At 36.2% G+C, this 17,647-nt stretch overlaps 5 protein-coding genes across 5 annotated transcripts in view; 3 read left to right on the top strand and 2 right to left on the bottom strand.

Annotated features, from left to right (window-relative positions):
* Positions 1–183, top strand: part of LOC109583452 (thyroid adenoma-associated protein homolog) — a 3,651-nt gene extending 3,468 nt beyond the window's left edge. Inside the window, exon 15 of the mRNA XM_019998808.1 lies at positions 31–183. Within this exon, the coding sequence (XP_019854367.1) occupies positions 31–183 (153 nt within the window). The remainder of the gene's footprint in view (positions 1–30) is intronic.
* A 207-nt stretch (positions 184–390) lies between these two features.
* On the top strand, positions 391–4,779 carry LOC100634819 (thyroid adenoma-associated protein homolog). The gene is made up of 14 exons (XM_019998818.1): positions 391–648; positions 689–1,008; positions 1,055–1,208; positions 1,258–1,446; positions 1,512–1,742; positions 2,169–2,282; positions 2,372–2,512; positions 2,561–2,745; positions 2,789–2,890; positions 3,001–3,261; positions 3,306–3,741; positions 3,788–3,912; positions 3,958–4,259; positions 4,311–4,779. Exons 1-14 carry the CDS (start codon positions 484–486, stop codon positions 4,751–4,753), a joined length of 3,168 nt encoding a protein of 1,055 aa, XP_019854377.1. The 5' UTR covers positions 391–483; the 3' UTR covers positions 4,754–4,779.
* A 27-nt stretch (positions 4,780–4,806) lies between these two features.
* Positions 4,807–7,998, bottom strand: LOC109583458 (uncharacterized). The gene is made up of 8 exons (XM_019998824.1): positions 7,920–7,998; positions 7,543–7,848; positions 6,910–7,206; positions 6,560–6,627; positions 6,285–6,507; positions 5,727–6,038; positions 5,516–5,596; positions 4,807–5,467 (listed from the first exon to the last, which is right to left on the bottom strand). Exons 1-8 carry the CDS (start codon positions 7,996–7,998, stop codon positions 4,857–4,859), a joined length of 1,977 nt encoding a protein of 658 aa, XP_019854383.1. The 3' UTR covers positions 4,807–4,856.
* A 173-nt stretch (positions 7,999–8,171) lies between these two features.
* On the top strand, positions 8,172–11,196 carry LOC109583454 (uncharacterized). Its single transcript, XM_019998811.1, has 9 exons — positions 8,172–8,253; positions 8,441–8,761; positions 8,821–9,144; positions 9,570–9,851; positions 9,907–9,992; positions 10,041–10,242; positions 10,292–10,606; positions 10,657–10,740; positions 10,795–11,196. Exons 1-9 carry the CDS (start codon positions 8,178–8,180, stop codon positions 11,022–11,024), a joined length of 1,920 nt encoding a protein of 639 aa, XP_019854370.1. The 5' UTR covers positions 8,172–8,177; the 3' UTR covers positions 11,025–11,196.
* Positions 11,197–11,369: 173 nt separating this feature from the next.
* LOC105313440 (deleted in malignant brain tumors 1 protein-like) lies at positions 11,370–17,622 on the bottom strand. Its single transcript, XM_011406878.2, has 23 exons — positions 17,509–17,622; positions 17,287–17,451; positions 17,064–17,237; positions 16,838–17,017; positions 16,608–16,775; positions 16,371–16,556; positions 16,093–16,269; positions 15,889–16,047; positions 15,658–15,843; positions 15,432–15,602; positions 15,205–15,375; positions 14,985–15,143; positions 14,528–14,920; positions 14,141–14,473; positions 13,928–14,089; positions 13,724–13,882; positions 13,298–13,669; positions 13,007–13,162; positions 12,778–12,945; positions 12,288–12,455; positions 12,054–12,212; positions 11,706–12,000; positions 11,370–11,655 (listed from the first exon to the last, which is right to left on the bottom strand). The coding sequence occupies exons 1-23, from the start codon at positions 17,564–17,566 to the stop codon at positions 11,487–11,489; spliced, it is 4,488 nt and encodes a 1,495-aa protein (XP_011405180.1). The 5' UTR covers positions 17,567–17,622; the 3' UTR covers positions 11,370–11,486.
* Positions 17,623–17,647: the final 25 nt, after the last annotated feature.

Raw genomic sequence — 17,647 nt, 5'->3', positions numbered from 1 at the left:
TGTTTAACTAATTTCTGTTTGTCTCTTCAGTCGATTTCACTTGCTTTTAGAGTTATTTGTGAGAGCAAGTCCATGACTAGCCTACCACCTGTCTATCAGTTGCAGGTGCTCCTTGAGACCTTACAATACCACATGAACTCCCAGTCTCTCTCGCTAAGGGAACAAGTACTGGCTGGTTTGTAAAAGGTAGAGAGAGAGGGAGGGAGAGATAGGTATATTATCAAGTCTACTTTTTAAGTTATTTCTTCGGATTAATGATGGTGTTTATCGTCTTGTGAAAGAAAAAGAGAAAAGCAAGCAAACAATTGACGTAAACAAATCAATAAATAAATACAAAGTAAGTTAATTATTATAATAATTGTAATATTTATTTATTATTTTTAGGATTTTTTGCATCAATTATTAACGCTTTGTTTTAATAATCTTGCTCATCCATTTGATAGTTTTCAAAGACGTTATTTCTCTTTATCAATTTTACTCCTAATGAGTGACCTGTACAGGAACCCTTCGGTGACCCAGTTTGAATTTTCAACACTGGTTCCAGATCAGTTGGCAAGGGGTCTGGTGTACGTGCTATGGGACACTTTTGAGTCCAACAGAATAATAGCAATTGAATTAATGAAAATATTTAATAACAAAAAAGAAATGGTGAGATTAATATGTTTTATTTAATATTTTTCTCTCATAGTTCAGTGATTTCGATATAAAATATCTCTCGGATTTTTGCCATAAATTAATCACGAGTCCAAAATACAACAATTGCTCCACTGGGTGTCATTTAATGTCACTATTACTGACCATTCACCCAACACAACTCGCATATAATTTCACACTGATTACTGGAACCCCTGCTAGGGGTCTTCCCCCTTCACTGACTTTGATAGAATCTCTATTGAGTGTTCTGGAGGATCACATGACCCAATGTAGGCGGAGCTTAGTAACAGGCTCTTTAAATGCTCCGATGTATGGAGTATTGCAATCAATTAATGGAATATTGAAATTAATAAAGTGAGTATATTCTATTATTAATAATTTTAATATTTTTATTAATTAGTGTGGGCGGTCTGTCACCCCGTGACTTGGAGGAGTGTCATGTAGTTATTAATAAACTATTAATGACTTGTACTGCCATTAGTGCACTGGTTTCTCCAGTGGTATGTAACAGCAGTCCTGAGGGTTTCATACCAAACGAAGAACAAGAAACAGACGTGAGAGAGAGAGAGATGGATTCTTTAATATTAATCCTTGTGTTTTTAGGGTGGAGCTAGTTGTCATGGAAACTCTCAATCAGTCCTGTTATGTTGCTGGCATTGCATGAAGGAGGTTATTCAAATATTCACAACTTTAATCAACCAAAAAAGATCAGGAGAGGAGGAGGGAGAGGGAAAGAAAAAGAGAAAAGGAACAGCTGCTGTTTCCATTGGAGGACTCCTATCAATTGAACAAGTAATTAACCGTGTGGGTGTTTGATCACTGATATTGATACTAACACTGATTTCTTATTGATACAGGTTGATTCAATCAGCTCAGTGTTGATACAGCAGTTGACGGAGGCTAGACATCGTGGTGCTTTTGAAATGGCTTATGTTGGATTTAGTTCATTGTGTGAGTATTTATGGAACTCTTCTCTTCCGTCTCTCTCATCAAGACCAGTTCAGTGGATTGAAGATCTCATTGATCTCTCATCTTTACAATCACTAACACAGACCAGGAGAAGCGCTGGACTTCCCTACTATTGTCTGGTAAATTAATAGTCAATATTTTTAAGTTGCTCAAAAATTGGCTCAAAGTCCCTGTACTATTATAGTATAGGGTCATTGGCCAAATTTTGCCAAAAATGACTAGGAGAGAATTCTCCATTTTTATTACATTTTCTGATGCATATACATGTACTTATGTTGTGTAGAAAGTTTGAACTGATTCCAATCAAAATTGGATTTTTTACGAATTTTTAAAGTTACTCCAAAATCAGTTAAAATTCCCTGTACTATAGTACATGGTCTCGGGCCAAATTTTGCCAAAAATGAAAAGGAGAGAATTGTCAATTTTTATTACATTTTCTGATGCATATACATGTACTTATGTTGTGTAGAAAGTTTGAGCTGATTCCAAACACTAATTGTTAGAGTTAATGATTATTTTATGACCACACCCATTTCTCCTTCTAGGCTATTGTGACGACAGAGCCAAAAGTTAACTGTAATAAAGGACTCAAAGAATTAATGACAGTTTTATTGAAAATAGCATCAGGGGGCACTTCTAATGAAGAGAATAATACAGAGGTTATTACTTATTATTATTATTATTATTATTATTATTATTATTATTATTATTATTATTATTATCATTATATCATTATTCCTTCCATTAGGCCGATCAAACAGCTGCTATCCACTCCATTAATATACTAAGAGGTCTAATAAGAGAATCAAAATTAAGCGAAGCTGTTGTCCCTTTCATTGCTCCTTCATTAATGATTGCTCTGGAGGGATTTAGCTCTAAATCATGGCCAGTAAGAGTTATCATCTTACTAGTCCATTCACTATCTCTTCTTGTTTAGGTTCGTAATTCCTGCACTTTGTTGCTCAGTGCTTTAGTGTCACGTGTCTTTGGCGTCATGAGGGGCCAGGACGAGAATAAAATGAGTACTAGAGAGTTTTTCACACGTTTTCTGTCGCTCCACGAGTTTTTGCTCGCAAAATTGAAAGTTTCCGTTAATAGGCTGGACCTTACTGAAGGAGACCGGTAAGTTTAACATACTTTAATTATTGTTTTTTTTTTTTTTAAGTTTGTTTCCAGTTTTGCTGATCCTTTCTCGATTGTTTCCATCACAATTTTTTGATGATAATCCTCAAATATCACTGGTACCATTCCAGCCATACATATTGAAGTAATTATCATACTTATTATTATTATTATTATTATTATTATTATTATTATTATTATTATTATTATTATTATTATTATTATTATTATTATTATTATTATTATTATTATTAGGGCAGCTGGATCCCCAGTGTGGAAATGTCGTGTTTTAGCATCTCAGGCTCTCCTTCCTACTTTGTCTCCATCCAGTGTAGTGGGTGTGGTCAATGACATTATAGCTAAACTTATATTTAGTAACCAGAACCTGTTACATGGTTCGTTACTGAGTATATCAGTTCTGTTAGGGCCTGATGGGGCCAACGCTGGTTTAATTAGTGTTTCATTAATTAAAAATATAATTAAAGGATTATTAGAGAAACTATGGATAGGAAAAAGGTAAATATTTATTCTATTTTTAAATAATTTTTTCTTTTTTGTAGGATTAATAAATGTTTAATAACCCGTGGTTTATTCATTCACTGTATCACACTCTGTCTCACTGGCTTAAGATCTCAGACTGATTCTGCTGCATTAACGGATCATTTATCATCTCATATCATTGATTCCTTGATTCTACTGATCAAAATCTGTCAGGACGATTTGGCTTTGAACGACAACAAAAATAACAATTCGATATTACTCCAGTTCTCTAATTATCAGTATTCTTATATTTCCGTCTTTCAGGAGTACTTTGGTAGTCGAGAAGATCTGTTGTCACCTCTTAAAGTAGCGCTGTTGTCATGGAAACTGCACCCCTTTGCAGAGAACATGTACTTGTCCATAAGAGAAGGATTACTCAATGACAAGTTAAGCAATGAAGAAATCACAAGTATTGTATCAGAGGCCATTGAAGAGACTAATAATGATAATCATTTTGTAAGATAATAGTCATATTAGTCTTTTTGATACCTTTCTTGTATAGAGTTATCATCTTTTATCATGCTTGCCTGTGGACTGGTATAAAGATGAAGGAAACAAGCATCTTGATATTAGCTGGCCTGATTTCTTTAAAAAGAGAATTTCAAAGCTAATTAATGAGCCACTACGGTAAGAGATAGAGAAAATTAACATTATATTCTTATTATTTTTTAGAGAGGACGTTAAAGTCTCCATTATCAGTTGGTTCAATACTGCATTGAAACACTTGCTGTATTCATCTATTAGTGATTCTCTTCCTACATTGTTGGAGTGTTTATTTAGCTATTGCAATGATAGTTCACCTGTTGATATCAGAATTGAAGTAGCAAAAGTGTTAGGACAGAAATGGACAGTTTTGCACAATATAGAGTCCTCTTCAGTACTGTATTGGAGAATGGTCTTTATATTATTGCATGATGTTGAGGCTGAAGTAAGATCAGCAATGACAGTCACTGTACAACAGAATATCATTAAAAGTAATAAGAATGATATTATTAGAGAAACTGCTAAATTATTGTTATTTTTAGGTGATGGTGACTCATCAAAGCTCGTAATGTGCCAGCAATTATGCATCAAATCATTGATTGACTTTATTGCTACACTTTACGATCCTCTGACCTCGTTTTCACTATTACTCTCTCTCTCATCTTTGGATTTTGATTCTTCTCCCTCTCCTGAGTCTACCCCTATTCCTACTAGTTCTGTCAGTTCACTTCTCTTTGAGGAAGACAGATCTAACTCGTACATTGAACCAGCACAACTGTTAATGCACATCTCTGTTGCTTTGAAATCTTTAATGGAGACATTAGATATTGAATCTTGCTCTTTAGCTGAGAATAAGTTGCAAAAGCTAACATCAAATTTTAAACCTGTTGATGGTTTAGATGCCAAAGAGATGTGGTTGGACAATCTTGCCCTGAATAATTATTACAGTTATATTTTGTCACGTGTTAATGAGACTCCTCAATAATTTATTAATTGTAATATGTATTTTTATAAAAATAAAACAAAAAAGAAATTAAGTTTTCACTCACAAAACGATCGACGTACCACATACACACGCCATAAACTAGTTAAATATATTCGTCACTAGGCTCGTCAGCTATTGGACTCTCAGCGTATCTATTGACTGGTTTTATGTAAGGAGCTGGGTTACCTGCCATACCATAGGCAGGATTATCAACCTGTCCACTTGGAGGAGGGGACATTCTCTCTTTATCACTAGGAGGATATTCATCATTAGCTTTATTGGGTTCAACTTGATTTAGATCAACTTGAGTATAAGTTGGATTATTAGTGATGTCACTATGAGGTGGCATGTGGTAGCTTGGTATTTCTGCATATTCTGAAACTCCTTCATTAGGAAGAGGCTGTGGGGGTCTTTGTCCATAAGAATCATTAGGAGTCATCATTGTCATTGTGTTCCAAGGAGAGTCGGGGACAACACCTGTTGGTTGAGGAGAACTGGACAGTAATTTGGACTCGGAGCTTGTAAACGTGCTAAGATGAGAATATGAATCAGTGTGGAGTCTTTGTAAATCTCTATCTCCTACTGGTACTTGGTTCTTTTTATTTCTTAATTTTACAATCAGCACACAAGCAACCAGTATTACAATAATGATTGCAATGGCTGCCACTGCAGCAAGGACACCAATACCAAGGTATAGATTACTCTCATTAGCACCTAGTGATATGAAGAAGACATGATGGCATTAATTATCATAATACTTACATTGTCTTGAAGTGTCACCAGTAGTACTACTACCAGGAGTTGCTAATGCTGTTTCTGTTACCGTATAAAGTAATGAGCTACCTATAAATATGTATAATAAGCATTAAATTCTGGTAATTCAATTATAATTTAGCAAAAGAAACAAAACGCTTGAGTAATAAACACTATTATTATTTAGGGTGGGCTAGTAGCATCTAAATATTCAGCTCACATTGATTAGGAGTGGGTTCTTTGTTTGTAGTAAAAGACGGTCCATCAACTACTGGAAAGTCTCCTCCAACATTTAGCTGTACTTCTGAGCGATAGTAAGAGTTAGGATTGAGCCCATTCAGTGGTATAAACAATGTATCAATAAGAGGCAGTGTCACTGATATTGAGCTTGAATCTGATTGGCTATCTAGTGAGTAACCCACTTCAAATTGAGCTGGAATCCCTTGGCATACTGCCCACGACATGTTTATACTCATCAGGGCCATTGTCGTGGTAACCAGAGATGAATCAGCACTTATGTTAGGGGTAGTAACTGAAAAGGAAGTTTGAGGTAAATTAAAATAATAATAATAATAATAATGATAGATAGAATATTATAGTACAGGAAGTGTGCCCATGTCACATATGAATGAATTGCATGATTACGCATCATTTACTACTTGACAAATGCTTTACATATTTATAAAGCTGTTACTACAAGACATGTATGTACATGCAGGTACATATAAGGCAGTTTTGAAATAGCAAAACATTGATAAGCAATTAAATAATAACTTACATATATTAGTGTATGGGTTGTTAGTACTTTCGCCCACACTGTTAGTAGCTGTGACTGATACTGTGTATAAGTGAGATCCACTTTGAACTGGTCTAGTAAGTGAATAGGGATGATTACAGCCAATGTGAGGTATGTATTGTGTATCAGTCTGTAGCCCTGGTGAAGTCAAAGTAACTGTATAGTTAGTGATTGGAGGACTTTGGATATTCATTGATGATGGACACTAAAAATGATGATAATAATGATGACAATAATAATAATAATAGTTAACTTACTGTCCATGTAACTTTGACTTCTCGAATTGAAGACATGCATGCTTCCAAGTTAATGGGTGGGTTAGGTTCTAATTTAAATAAATAAACTTAATTGTTTCTCACCTTACAAGGTATAGTAACATCAAAACATTTGGAATAATAATAATAAACAAAGTAGTGTTTTTTAAACTTGGTCTGTTTATGCTTCACTTTTAAGAACAATGAAAACAGAATATAGAACTGATGAAAGTCAGCAGTTCTAAAAACTATAACTGGCCTCCAATGAATAACAACTACTTCACAGAATTTTTGTTTTTCTTGGGGCCAATGTAAGCGAAGGTGACAGTACATTAGATAATCTAAACACTTACCTATTGCAGTAATGGTGACATTAAGAGTCTGAGATTGTCCTATCCCAGCACAATTACTAGCAGCAACAGTGATCGTGTATGTAACACCATATTGTAGATTAGTAATGGTAAGAGATTCAGTGTTATTACCGGTAGTCATACACTGCCCAGGACAAGATGATTGAAGTGATGGTGATATTGTGACCCTGTACTGACCTATTGGTACACCTCCCAATGATGTAGGGGTAGTCCAGTTCAATACAACAGTATCATATGTTGTAGTAGTATTAATGAAATTCAGTGGTAGACTAGGAATTGCTATATGGGGAGAGATCAGAGATAGTAACAGATTAGATCAGAAGGCAGTCAAGTTATTACAAATAAAGGTAACACTTTGATAAATCATCATAGATCATATGGAGGGACTAATGACTGAAAGTTTGGGTTTAGGCTAAATCATCTACGCATTAAAGTTTCCGCTGATGTGGGTTTTTAGGCACGTATATATATATATATATATATATATATATATATAGGCTGTAATTCTACAAACTAGATAGCTGTACAATGCTAATGCTTTCAGTATCTTTTAAATGATTCAATCCATGAGGACCAAGCGTATAAAACCCCTTCAATTTATTATCATTAACTTACTAGCTAGTAAAACAACAGCAGTATCAGTCATCCCCCCAGCAGAAAAGCTATCCTCACAAATAACAGTCGATCCATTATTAGAGCTCGTTGCATTTATAACTGCAGTAGATACCAGTGTGTTCCCTGATTTTGAGATCAGTCTTACAGTGAAGTCTCCCACCGAGTGAGCTACATTGAGATTACTGCTTGTGCTGTAGGCTTGATTGCTTCCTGAGGTCCACACTAGCTGGCCAGTATCAGTTGTACATGTAATCACTGCGTTAGTATTAGGACAAGCATAGTCATCATATTCCTTAACAAGGGTTACTGCAGTGGAGGAGAACACAGGGAAAAGAAATGGAGAGCTGAATAATATAAAACATTCAAGTATAATTTACCTGCTCCAGTTACTGTACTGGACAGACAAGCAAGACAGAGGAAGAAAAAAAGAGCAGAGCCAGAGAGAGAATAAAACATGATTAGATCCAATGAATGATGTCAATTTCTACAAGCCGCTCCCACAAAAAGCTAATTAGCGCACTTGCTGACTCAGAAAAGGGTGTTTACAAATTTACAATGAACTTGAACTTTGTACTCAAGAAAACACTGTCCTTCTTCCTCTCTGTCTCTTGATCTAGTTCCTGAGCTCCTCAGCTATGAGGATCTTATCATTCTCTCGTGTCCTCCTGTTGCTATTTCTCTCTTGTTTTGTTGCTATTGTCAGTCCAACAGGTATCTTAAAGGGTCTGGGAGTAGAGTAGTCAGTAGTAGTAGACACATTCTTTGCATGCATGATCTAGCTGCAGTGACAGCTGTATAGGTATGAAATGATGCATAAATTGTATTTGCTAATGGAAAATCTATTATTTAAATCTGAAGCTAACTTGCTTTTGTCTTCTCTCCTCCCTCTATTTTCTAGTAATCCTTACACAGAATGTCACTAATACTGTAGAAGACAGCATTACCGTTTTCCCTGGGATTACAATACAGATAACATGTGTAATTACTGGTTCTGGCTTTATACAGTGGATAGGTGATGGTGGTAGTTCAGTTATCAACAATGGTTCTCAGCAAGCTGCTACACTTGGTGATTTTAGTTTGATGCTTTTAAATATCAATGAATCATCAATATCGTCAACAGCAACAGCAGTTTCTTCATCCAATACTTCATTAACTTGTAGTGATAATGATGGTAACATTGAAACCATTGATATAATTATTAAACCAGTTGATCCACAAGGTAAGTAGAAGCATTAAAGCATCAATTAGTATTATTTGTTATTTTTTCTTATTTTATAGTTTATATGATACAGAATGTCACTAGTAATTCCAGTAATATAACAATATGTCCTAATGACCCCATTACCTTTAGTTGCCGCTCCACTACTGGTATATTGGTCTGGGAACTGGACGATGGACAAAGCATTTCTCTGACTAGCTTTGGAGAGATGAAAACCTTAGGAGACTTTGAACTAGTAGTTACTAATGTAACCATATTGTCACTGGAAATTGAATCAACTGCAACCATCAGTTCTCCTGTTACTAATTTCACACTGTCTTGTCACACTAATGTCACAAATGGACTTAATAGACTTAGTTCTGCAATAGAAGTTGCCGTTAGAAGTAAGATTTATCTTTTATTATCTTTATCTGTCGCTGATCACTGCTTTATCTAAATAAAAGAGAGGAGAGAGGGTGAGAGTTAGTAATGTATAGTGGTGAAGGGTCACAGTAATAAGTTATATCATGTTTACAAAAGTTGGACTTAAAAGGCAAAAGTATCACATTGTTGCATCAGTGTTTAGTTAAATAAACAGTATTCATTTGGACAACTTATTTCAAAGAATCACAACAAACTAATCTAATGTAAATTCACAACAAATATAAAGTTGCTCCAAAATTAGGACAAAGTTCCTAGTACAGGGACTTCAAATTTTACCAAAAATGAAAAGAAGAGATTTTACCATTTCTATTACAATTTTAATGCATGTATTTTACTATATTAGATGATTCCAAATGAGTTATGAGTATTATTTATTAATTGGCAGGTCCTCCTGTTCCAGTATCATCAGTCAATGTGTCAGAGGTTTGCTATGAAAGTATTTCATTAAATTGGACTGATACTATCAATTCAATTGACACACCACAACTGGATCATTATTTAGTGTCCGTAACTGCTCAAAATACTCAAATGGACTACATTGTTAATGGATTCAATACCAGTTTAACAGGACTGACCAGTAATGAACTATATACCTTATCAGTGGTTTCAGTTAACTGTGCTGGTAGTAGTAATCCAGTGTCATTTCAAAGGACCATTATTAGACAAAGTTAGTCATTAATAATAATGTATTTGATTGCTATTATTTACTGATCAATGTTTAGAGCCTTCTGTACCAACACTGCAAGGATTAGACCTTCTTTCTGATCGCAGTAATGCATCAATTGCCACTATATCCGTTAGATGGGAGGTTAGCTATTTCATTCTACCATTAATATCTATGACTTTATATCTTTAGCCTGGTGTAATGACAGATTGCCTACAGTCTCCAGTCACTAGTCATACTATAATAGTATCTGGAGTTATAAGGACTGTTTATACAGTTGATGGTTCAGTAAGTAATAGTACACTTACTGTACCATCTTGTGGTGCATCAGCAGTTACTGTGAGTGCAGTAAATGATGTTGATTCTAGTGACAGATCTGATTCAGAGATTTTTAGTAAGATAATCCTCATGGGACATTCTTATCTCCTCTCTCTTTCTTTTAGGAGGTACTCCATTGACATTAACTGTGTCTACTAGAGCAGTGGATGGAGATTCAGTAACACTCTCTGTTACTATAACAGAATGTCTTAGGTCATCAGTAGAGAATGTTACTGTTACCTATCGCAATGAACCTTCATTTGGTTACACTAGAACTGTATCTTATCCAAACAACAGTGCCTCAGTATCCATCACATTGAGTGATCTACTGTCTACTACTGATTATAATGCAACTGTAGTTGTATATTATAAAGAAAGTGAGAGGACTAGTGTCCTTGGACCTTCTTTTATCATGTTTGCTACGACTGAAGATTTATTTTGTAAGTGTTATCATTAATCTTTTTATTAATTCTATTTATAATTTTTACAGCACTTCGTGAAGCTGTCATCATTGGGCTATCAGTTGCTTTTGGAGTCAGTGTACTAATAATCGTATTAATTATTGCATTACTAAGTAAGATATGAACTCATCTATCAAATAGCATATTTATTTATTTCTTGCATGTAGTTGCTTTTTGCTACAAGCTCTGGGATCAGTACAAGTCTGGTATAACTCTCAGAAAGAAATTCAAGAGTTTGGTTTTGCGTCAAAAAGAAATCGAAGAGGAGCTGAGGGAATTGAGAGAAAGAAGGAAAACGATGAAGTCAATACGAGTCCCTCATGAACGAACAGACTTCCAAATGAGAGGCCCAGGAAGAGAAGCAATAGCTCGAACAGTTGAGGTCTCTGAAATGTAAAAATCCTTATAATTAGTTTAAATTATATAGCAAAATATAACATTCTTTATTTAGAATTTTGTTTTTATACCTCATGCATCATACCTTTTAATACTATTGCAGCATTTTTTAAGCACACAGCTGTTATTATTATTATTGTTTCCTGTTAAAAATAATTTTTTATTATTATAAAGACTCCACCCTACTTTGCAGTCCTTTATTCATGAGCAGTGTTATCATTAAAGATATTCATAAGTATTCTGCACATGTTTAGCATGCAGCCAGTACTGAACAATAACATCTCTATGAATAACCAGCCCTGACAACCTCATGACCAATCATATTATTATATAACAATAAAAGTAATAAATATAAAAATAGCTCATAAAAAACAATAATCGTTATAAATGGCAGCAGCTATAGCTTGATCTACTATGCATATATATGTGTGTGGATGTATATATACTATGTGTATATAAAAGTTTATTTGAACTCTCTCAGGTATGCTTCCTTTTCTGCAGTATTGAACTCATCATCATCATCTTCTAGACCAGCACCAGGATTCTCAACACCAGACATCATCACTCTAGACTGTCTCATCACAGTGGATTTACCCACCCTGCTCTTCTTAAAGAGGACATAAATAATCAAACTACAATAAAATATAAATAATAATAATAATAAAGACCATATTGTACTTACATGACTGTGATCACGATTGATGCTATCAGTATAATGAGAGCAATGGCTAAACCAACAGAAGCACTGGTAGAAGATACACTTCCTGACAGCAGATCGGTTGGAGGTGACGTGGTATTCATTGCACATCTCACACCAGCAACATTGACACTTGCAAATATAGCCCTTGCATCATCAACTGACAATGGGTCATTGGTACAATCAACAATACTGGACTCGCTCCCAGTGCAGGCTACGTTATTGTAAATGATTGTTTTATTTGGTTTGCCATAGTATGAACCAAGCACAGCTTCACCTCCTATAGAAATGATTGTTTATTAGTAGTAATAGTTATAATTTTGAATTACTCACCATTGGTATAATAAAGTTGCTTGCAGACAACATCAGCATTTTGTTTGCCCCAGTCATTGTCCGTAATGAGACCCCAGGTATTGTCGTAGCATACAAGGACTGTCCCCTCACTTGTTAAGTTTCTGTCATTAACCAACTGAACATCTCCAGTTGAGCACCCTTAAAAATAATAATAAATAAATAAATATAAATAATAAAATAAATAATAATAACAACAATTATTCGTTTGCTTACTGTCTTGACACCTCACGCCCACTACAGCACTACGTGAACATTCAAATGATCCAAACTCCTTTGGATTACAATCGACAATACTCCTCTCGTATCCATTGCATTGAAGGTCAGACAGAACAATAGCAACATCTCCATCACCAAAATAAGAATTATTGTACACAATCGGCTCTGAAAATAGATTCCAATGATTAAGTACACCAGTATGTATCAGAAAAAGTAATAAAAATTGGGGGTGATTCCAGAGCCATTTTTTGGAAATAACCATGGGCTATAGTACAGGGATTTTTCAGATTTTGGCCCATTTTTTTAAATGGCCGTAACTCAGAAAATTGAAGTCAGAATTGGCTCTAACTTTCTACATAGCATAAGTACATCAATATGTATCAGAAAATGTAATAAAAATTGGGAGTGATTTTTAAGTCATTTTTTGGAAAAAAACCATGGGCTATAGTTACCAGTATATCAATATGTATGTAAGTCTATTTCTTACCTGATGGTCCCACTCCAACTTCCTTGCAAGCCACATGAGCATCAGTTGTATCAAATCCAGTGGCACAGACCGAGCCCCAAATTCCTTTATGACAAACTTCAACTCTTCCTTCAGTATCAAATGATCCTCCAACTAGCCTTGTCTCTCCTTCAGCACAATTAGTCTCCTCTGTTTGTGTGAATAATTAGTAATATTTATATAATAATAATTGTAAGAAGTCTATATTTACCATAACACCTAAGTCCTAGTGCCTGTGGACATGTTGAAGGACATGAATCAAGTTGACACTCAAGGAATTGTGATACACCCTGAGAGCAATTGAAATGAGTAAAGAGACTAGTAGTAGCACCACTACCAAACCTTCCATCAGTGAAGACAACAGATACTATAATAATAATAAGAAATAAAGAATAATAATTACTAATTTATGTTAGCTGTAGTAATTGTGTGTGGGCGTTAGCTCAAGGTGCTAATTGAGTGTGTGGGCGTTAGCTCAAGGTGCAAAACTGCAAACTCTTACCATCAATATCAGCAAATCCAAGCTGCCTACATGCTACACTAGCTTCATTGGATCCAAGATAGCAGAAGTCAGACCAGGATCCCTGAACACAATACTGCAGTCTTCCTTCTTGTACTCCACTTTCCTGACCTCCAGTCAGTCTAAGCTCACCATCAGAGCATCCATCATTATTAGTGGGGGGAACTGGTACTGAACAACGATTGCATCTAACACCACCCACTGCTGTTGCCTGCTGTGAAATAGACTTCCCTTCATACAGTGAGTATGTTGTATATGAACAGTCAGTGATTGACATCTCAGACCCAGTGCAGGAGAAGTCACCATAGTGAACTGTCAGTGATGGCTTGGGGAAATCAGAGGAAGCTTGACTACCTGTAATAATAATAATGATGATGATAATAATAAATAAAGAGGCAGCTCTTGTACCTTCTTTTTCAAATCCTAATTGATAGCAAAGTATGCCAGCTGCATCATCTCCCCAGCCAGCCTCATTGACAGTACCCCAGAGATTATTAAAACATATTTCAACAGTTCCTTCATTAGCCACACTACCACCAACTAGACGCACATCACCATCACGACAATCTAAAAATATTCAATAAAGATCATTTTAATGTCATTTTTGGGTACCATATCCACAAAGCACTCCAGCAGTGTTGTATCTAGAGCAGGCGGTGTAGGTCTGCTTGTTACAGTCACTGAGTGAATTCTCATATCCACCACAAGCCACATCATTGTACACTATTGGATACTGACCAGGACCAAATGCAGAATTAGCAAAAACAATAGGCTCTGAAATAAAAGAAATATAAAATTGCTATTGTTATAATTATTATTTAATACCTAGTTCAGGGTGACCCAGTTGTTGGCATACAACATGAGCATCAGTTACATCAAATCCTTGATCACAGACAGCTCCCCATACTCCATTAACACACACTTCTACTCTTCCCTCATTATCAATGACACCATCAGCTAGTCTCAGTGCTCCATTAGTACAGGAGCCAGGATTGAAGCACCTTAGTCCAAGATTATACCGACAGAAAGGAGTGCAGTCAGTGTTTTCAGCAACTGCACATTGAGATAGTGAAGTCTCTGATCCAGTGCAAGTTATATTATCAAATAAACTAATGTTCCTTCCACTAACAAACTCTCCACCCTCTAGAATAGCACCCCCTAAAATAAATAAATAAATAAATAAGTATTTAAATCATTTTTGACTATACTTACATGAATATTGTGTGAATCCCAATTGCATACAAGCCACTTTAGCTACCATAGGGTCCATCTTACAGAATGGTGACCAATAGCCATTGTGACAGTACTCTACTCTACCCTCAGATGATGATCCACCCTGCAGTCTCACAGATCCATTAGTACATTCAGAACCAAAAGAATCATAAAGAACAGGTCTCTGGATACAAGGAGGATCAGTTGGAGTATCAAAAAGACAGTCCACCCCAGCCACACTGGTGCTGGCTAGTTGTGATGAGCCACTTGACAGTGAGTTTTTTATCTTAGTGCAGTTGTCAAGGAAGGTTTCATTTCCAAGACATGCCACGTTTCTGATGTGAATGGTCATGTTGGGTTTACCATATTGATTATTAAGAATTGCCAATGCATCTAAAATATTAATATAACAACAATAATAACAATGATGATAATAATTTCACATTATGTAACCTACTTCCTCCTCCAAACCCAAGCTGATAGCATACAACATTGGCATCATTCACGTCCCATTGATTATCAGACACAAGACCCCAGAGACCACCATAACAGATCTGGACTGTTCCTTCATTCTCAAAACCACCTCCAAGAAGCCTGACTTCACCATCCCTGCAACCTTGTTAAAATTAATAATAATAATAAACAAAAAATATAAAATAATATTAATAAAGGGATACCTTCTTTGCATACAACACTGGCAGTCTGAGATTGAGAACAAGATCCTGCAGGATATACATTCTTTGTGCACTCAGTAATGGATTTTTCCCAACCAACACACTTCACATTATTGTATACTGTAGGGAGATGACTGGCAACACCAAACTTTGAGTTATAATATGAGAGAGGTCCTGGAGAAAACAAAGAAAGCACATAATACATACAGCATCATTATTAGTAGGTTTACCTGTTCCAGTGTATCCAAGTTGATTGCAGACTATATAAGCATCAATAGCATTCCAGTCACCTTGACAGACTGTCCCCCACAGTCCATAGCTGCACACTTCAACTCTGCCTTCCTGCTCTAGTACACCATTGACTAACCTAACACTGCCATCAGTGCAGTCCTGTGATGCATCTATACAATATCAATAAGCATAAATAATCAGTAAAGCACAGAGTATTATTCTTACTGAAGCATTGTATACCAGCCTCCTTGCCACACTTTCCATAACTGATGTAACAGCCACCACTCCATGTCTTGTAGACTGCAGTGCACTGAGAGCTAATGTTGGTAGCACCAGCTGGACAATTGAGATAATTCAATCCGCTTCTCCTCTCACTTGTACCAAATCTCTCATCAGTATAGACAATAGCATCTGATGAAAGTAATCAGTAATAAATTATTGTTTATTTTATCTTACAAGGTGAAGTGAATCCAAGAGTTTTGCAAATTGCTGATGCAGTGGAAGCAGAAATTGAGCATAGAGGAGTCCAGTAGCCCTCAAAGCAATACATTGCACGGCCATTAGTAGAGTTTGTGCCATCTTGCAATTGAACATCACCATTGGTACACTGACTCCCTATCATGGAGGAAGCATAAAGGAGGAATATTAATGTAAGCTTACCTTGTACATTAGGATAGCAAGCAATACCAAACTGATCATGATTATGATAACAGTTTGAATGATAAGAATAGCTGCACTGTGATAGAGACTTGTGTCCAGAGTTGCAGGACCAGGCATAATGATCCACACCATCTCCTTGATAATAATACAGGCCCCAGTAGCCCTCTGATCTTGTAACTATAAAATGATCAATCATTAATTTAGTGTACAATTTTTGGACAGTTAGCTTGATCATTGCAAATTAAAAATTATCATTAAAGAGAAATGCAGTTACTTACACAGTGCTCCAGCAAACCCTAACTGTTGGCAGAAGAGTCTAGCAGTGTGGCAGGTAAAGCTATCATCACAGACTCCAATCCACCTGTTGCTCTTACAATACAAGGCTAATCCGTAATATTCTGGACCATCACTAGGACGCCAAAGAGCTACATCACCATTAGTACAGGTATTTGGTTTAAAGACTCCTATTATTAATTAATAATTATTCATGCTAAAGAGCTCAATATAAAATTTACCTATGCAGTGGATACCAGAATCTTCATTGTGACCACAGTTGTGGTTACCAACTCCGTTGTGAGGGCATGAAAAGAGACTAGCTTCGTTTCCAGAACAATGCAAGTTATCAAGAAAAATACTACCATATCCTTGACCGTAATATCTGGCACAACAAGAATAGCCTAAAACTGCAATAACAAAAACAACAATATTAATACTGAATAGTAACAAGAGTAGCAATGGTACTTACGGCTGCCACTATATCCTAGTGAAACGCAGGCCACTTTAGCATCAACCCAGCCAAAATAATCATCACAGACCGACCCCCACACTCCTCCACTGCACACTTCAACACGACCTCCTCCACGATATGGAGTCCCATTGCTATTTCTGATTTTACGAATGGCTCCATTAGAGCAAGTACCACCACCTTAAAAAATTGAAAAAATAAAGTGAAAAGAATACAATGAACTTACTTGCACAGGCTACACCAGCAATTTGGTTGTATCCACAGTTACTTTGTCCAATCCCAATTGATCGACTGCATTGCATTAGCTTTGTTTCAGTCCCAACACAGTTGAGTCTATCCAGATGTATAGGTACAGAGTTATTACCAACACCATAATAGGACCAGACACGATAGTAAGCTCCTGCAGCAGCAGCATTAATGAAGTGAGTGAGAAGAAGAAGCTCACTAACCTGGAGCTGTGTATCCTAACTCCTTGCAAGCTACTTGGGCATCAGGGGTTCCAAAGCCATTCTGACATATCCAGCCCCATACCCCACCAATGCACACCTGAAGGTTGCCCTCCCACGGGCCATCTCCCCACACAACACGAGTCAAGTTCTCTGTGCACTGAGAATCTATGCGGCAGACATTGTTAATGAGTTCGAAGAAACTTACAACTATCTAATACTCACCTACTCCTACTGCAGCAAAGGCTGCCAGAGCTAGCAAATAATAAAAGAAAGCCCCCATATCACAGCGACTTTTTTCAAGAGAAACAAGAGCGCAGTACGTTCTTACTGGGTGGTCTTTGCAGTGTCAATTATTTTTATT

Source organism: Amphimedon queenslandica, unplaced genomic scaffold (assembly GCF_000090795.2).
Source record: "Amphimedon queenslandica unplaced genomic scaffold, v1.1 AMPQUscaffold_13304, whole genome shotgun sequence".
Classification (NCBI taxonomy): domain Eukaryota; kingdom Metazoa; phylum Porifera; class Demospongiae; order Haplosclerida; family Niphatidae; genus Amphimedon; species Amphimedon queenslandica.
Note: the sequence above shows the minus strand (reverse complement) of the source record. Positions and strands in the feature narration are given on the sequence as shown.

Excerpts from the sequence above, each read along its gene's own strand:
- LOC100634819 (XM_019998818.1), top strand. The coding sequence starts at position 484 with ATGAGTGACCTGTACAGGAACCCTTCGGTGACCCAGTTTGAATTTTCA. Across the intron at positions 649-688 it reads TTAATAACAAAAAAGAAATG|TTCAGTGATTTCGATATAAA; the intron begins GTGAGATTAATA and ends TTTCTCTCATAG. Across the intron at positions 3,742-3,787 it reads CTAATAATGATAATCATTTT|AGTTATCATCTTTTATCATG; the intron begins GTAAGATAATAG and ends TTTCTTGTATAG.
- LOC109583454 (XM_019998811.1), top strand. The coding sequence starts at position 8,178 with ATGAGGATCTTATCATTCTCTCGTGTCCTCCTGTTGCTATTTCTCTCT. Across the intron at positions 8,254-8,440 it reads TGCTATTGTCAGTCCAACAG|TAATCCTTACACAGAATGTC; the intron begins GTATCTTAAAGG and ends TCTATTTTCTAG. Across the intron at positions 10,243-10,291 it reads ATCTGATTCAGAGATTTTTA|GAGGTACTCCATTGACATTA; the intron begins GTAAGATAATCC and ends TCTTTCTTTTAG.
- LOC105313440 (XM_011406878.2), bottom strand. The coding sequence starts at position 17,566 with ATGGGGGCTTTCTTTTATTATTTGCTAGCTCTGGCAGCCTTTGCTGCA. Across the intron at positions 16,776-16,837 it reads ACTAGGATATAGTGGCAGCC|TTTTAGGCTATTCTTGTTGT; the intron begins GTAAGTACCATT and ends TTGTTATTGCAG. Across the intron at positions 12,213-12,287 it reads GGGCGTGAGGTGTCAAGACA|GGTGCTCAACTGGAGATGTT; the intron begins GTAAGCAAACGA and ends ATTATTTTTAAG.
- LOC109583458 (XM_019998824.1), bottom strand. The coding sequence starts at position 7,998 with ATGTTTTATTCTCTCTCTGGCTCTGCTCTTTTTTTCTTCCTCTGTCTT. Across the intron at positions 7,207-7,542 it reads TGCTGTTGTTTTACTAGCTA|CAATTCCTAGTCTACCACTG; the intron begins GTAAGTTAATGA and ends CTCCCCATATAG. Across the intron at positions 6,039-6,284 it reads CAACCCATACACTAATATAT|TTACTACCCCTAACATAAGT; the intron begins GTAAGTTATTAT and ends CTTCCTTTTCAG.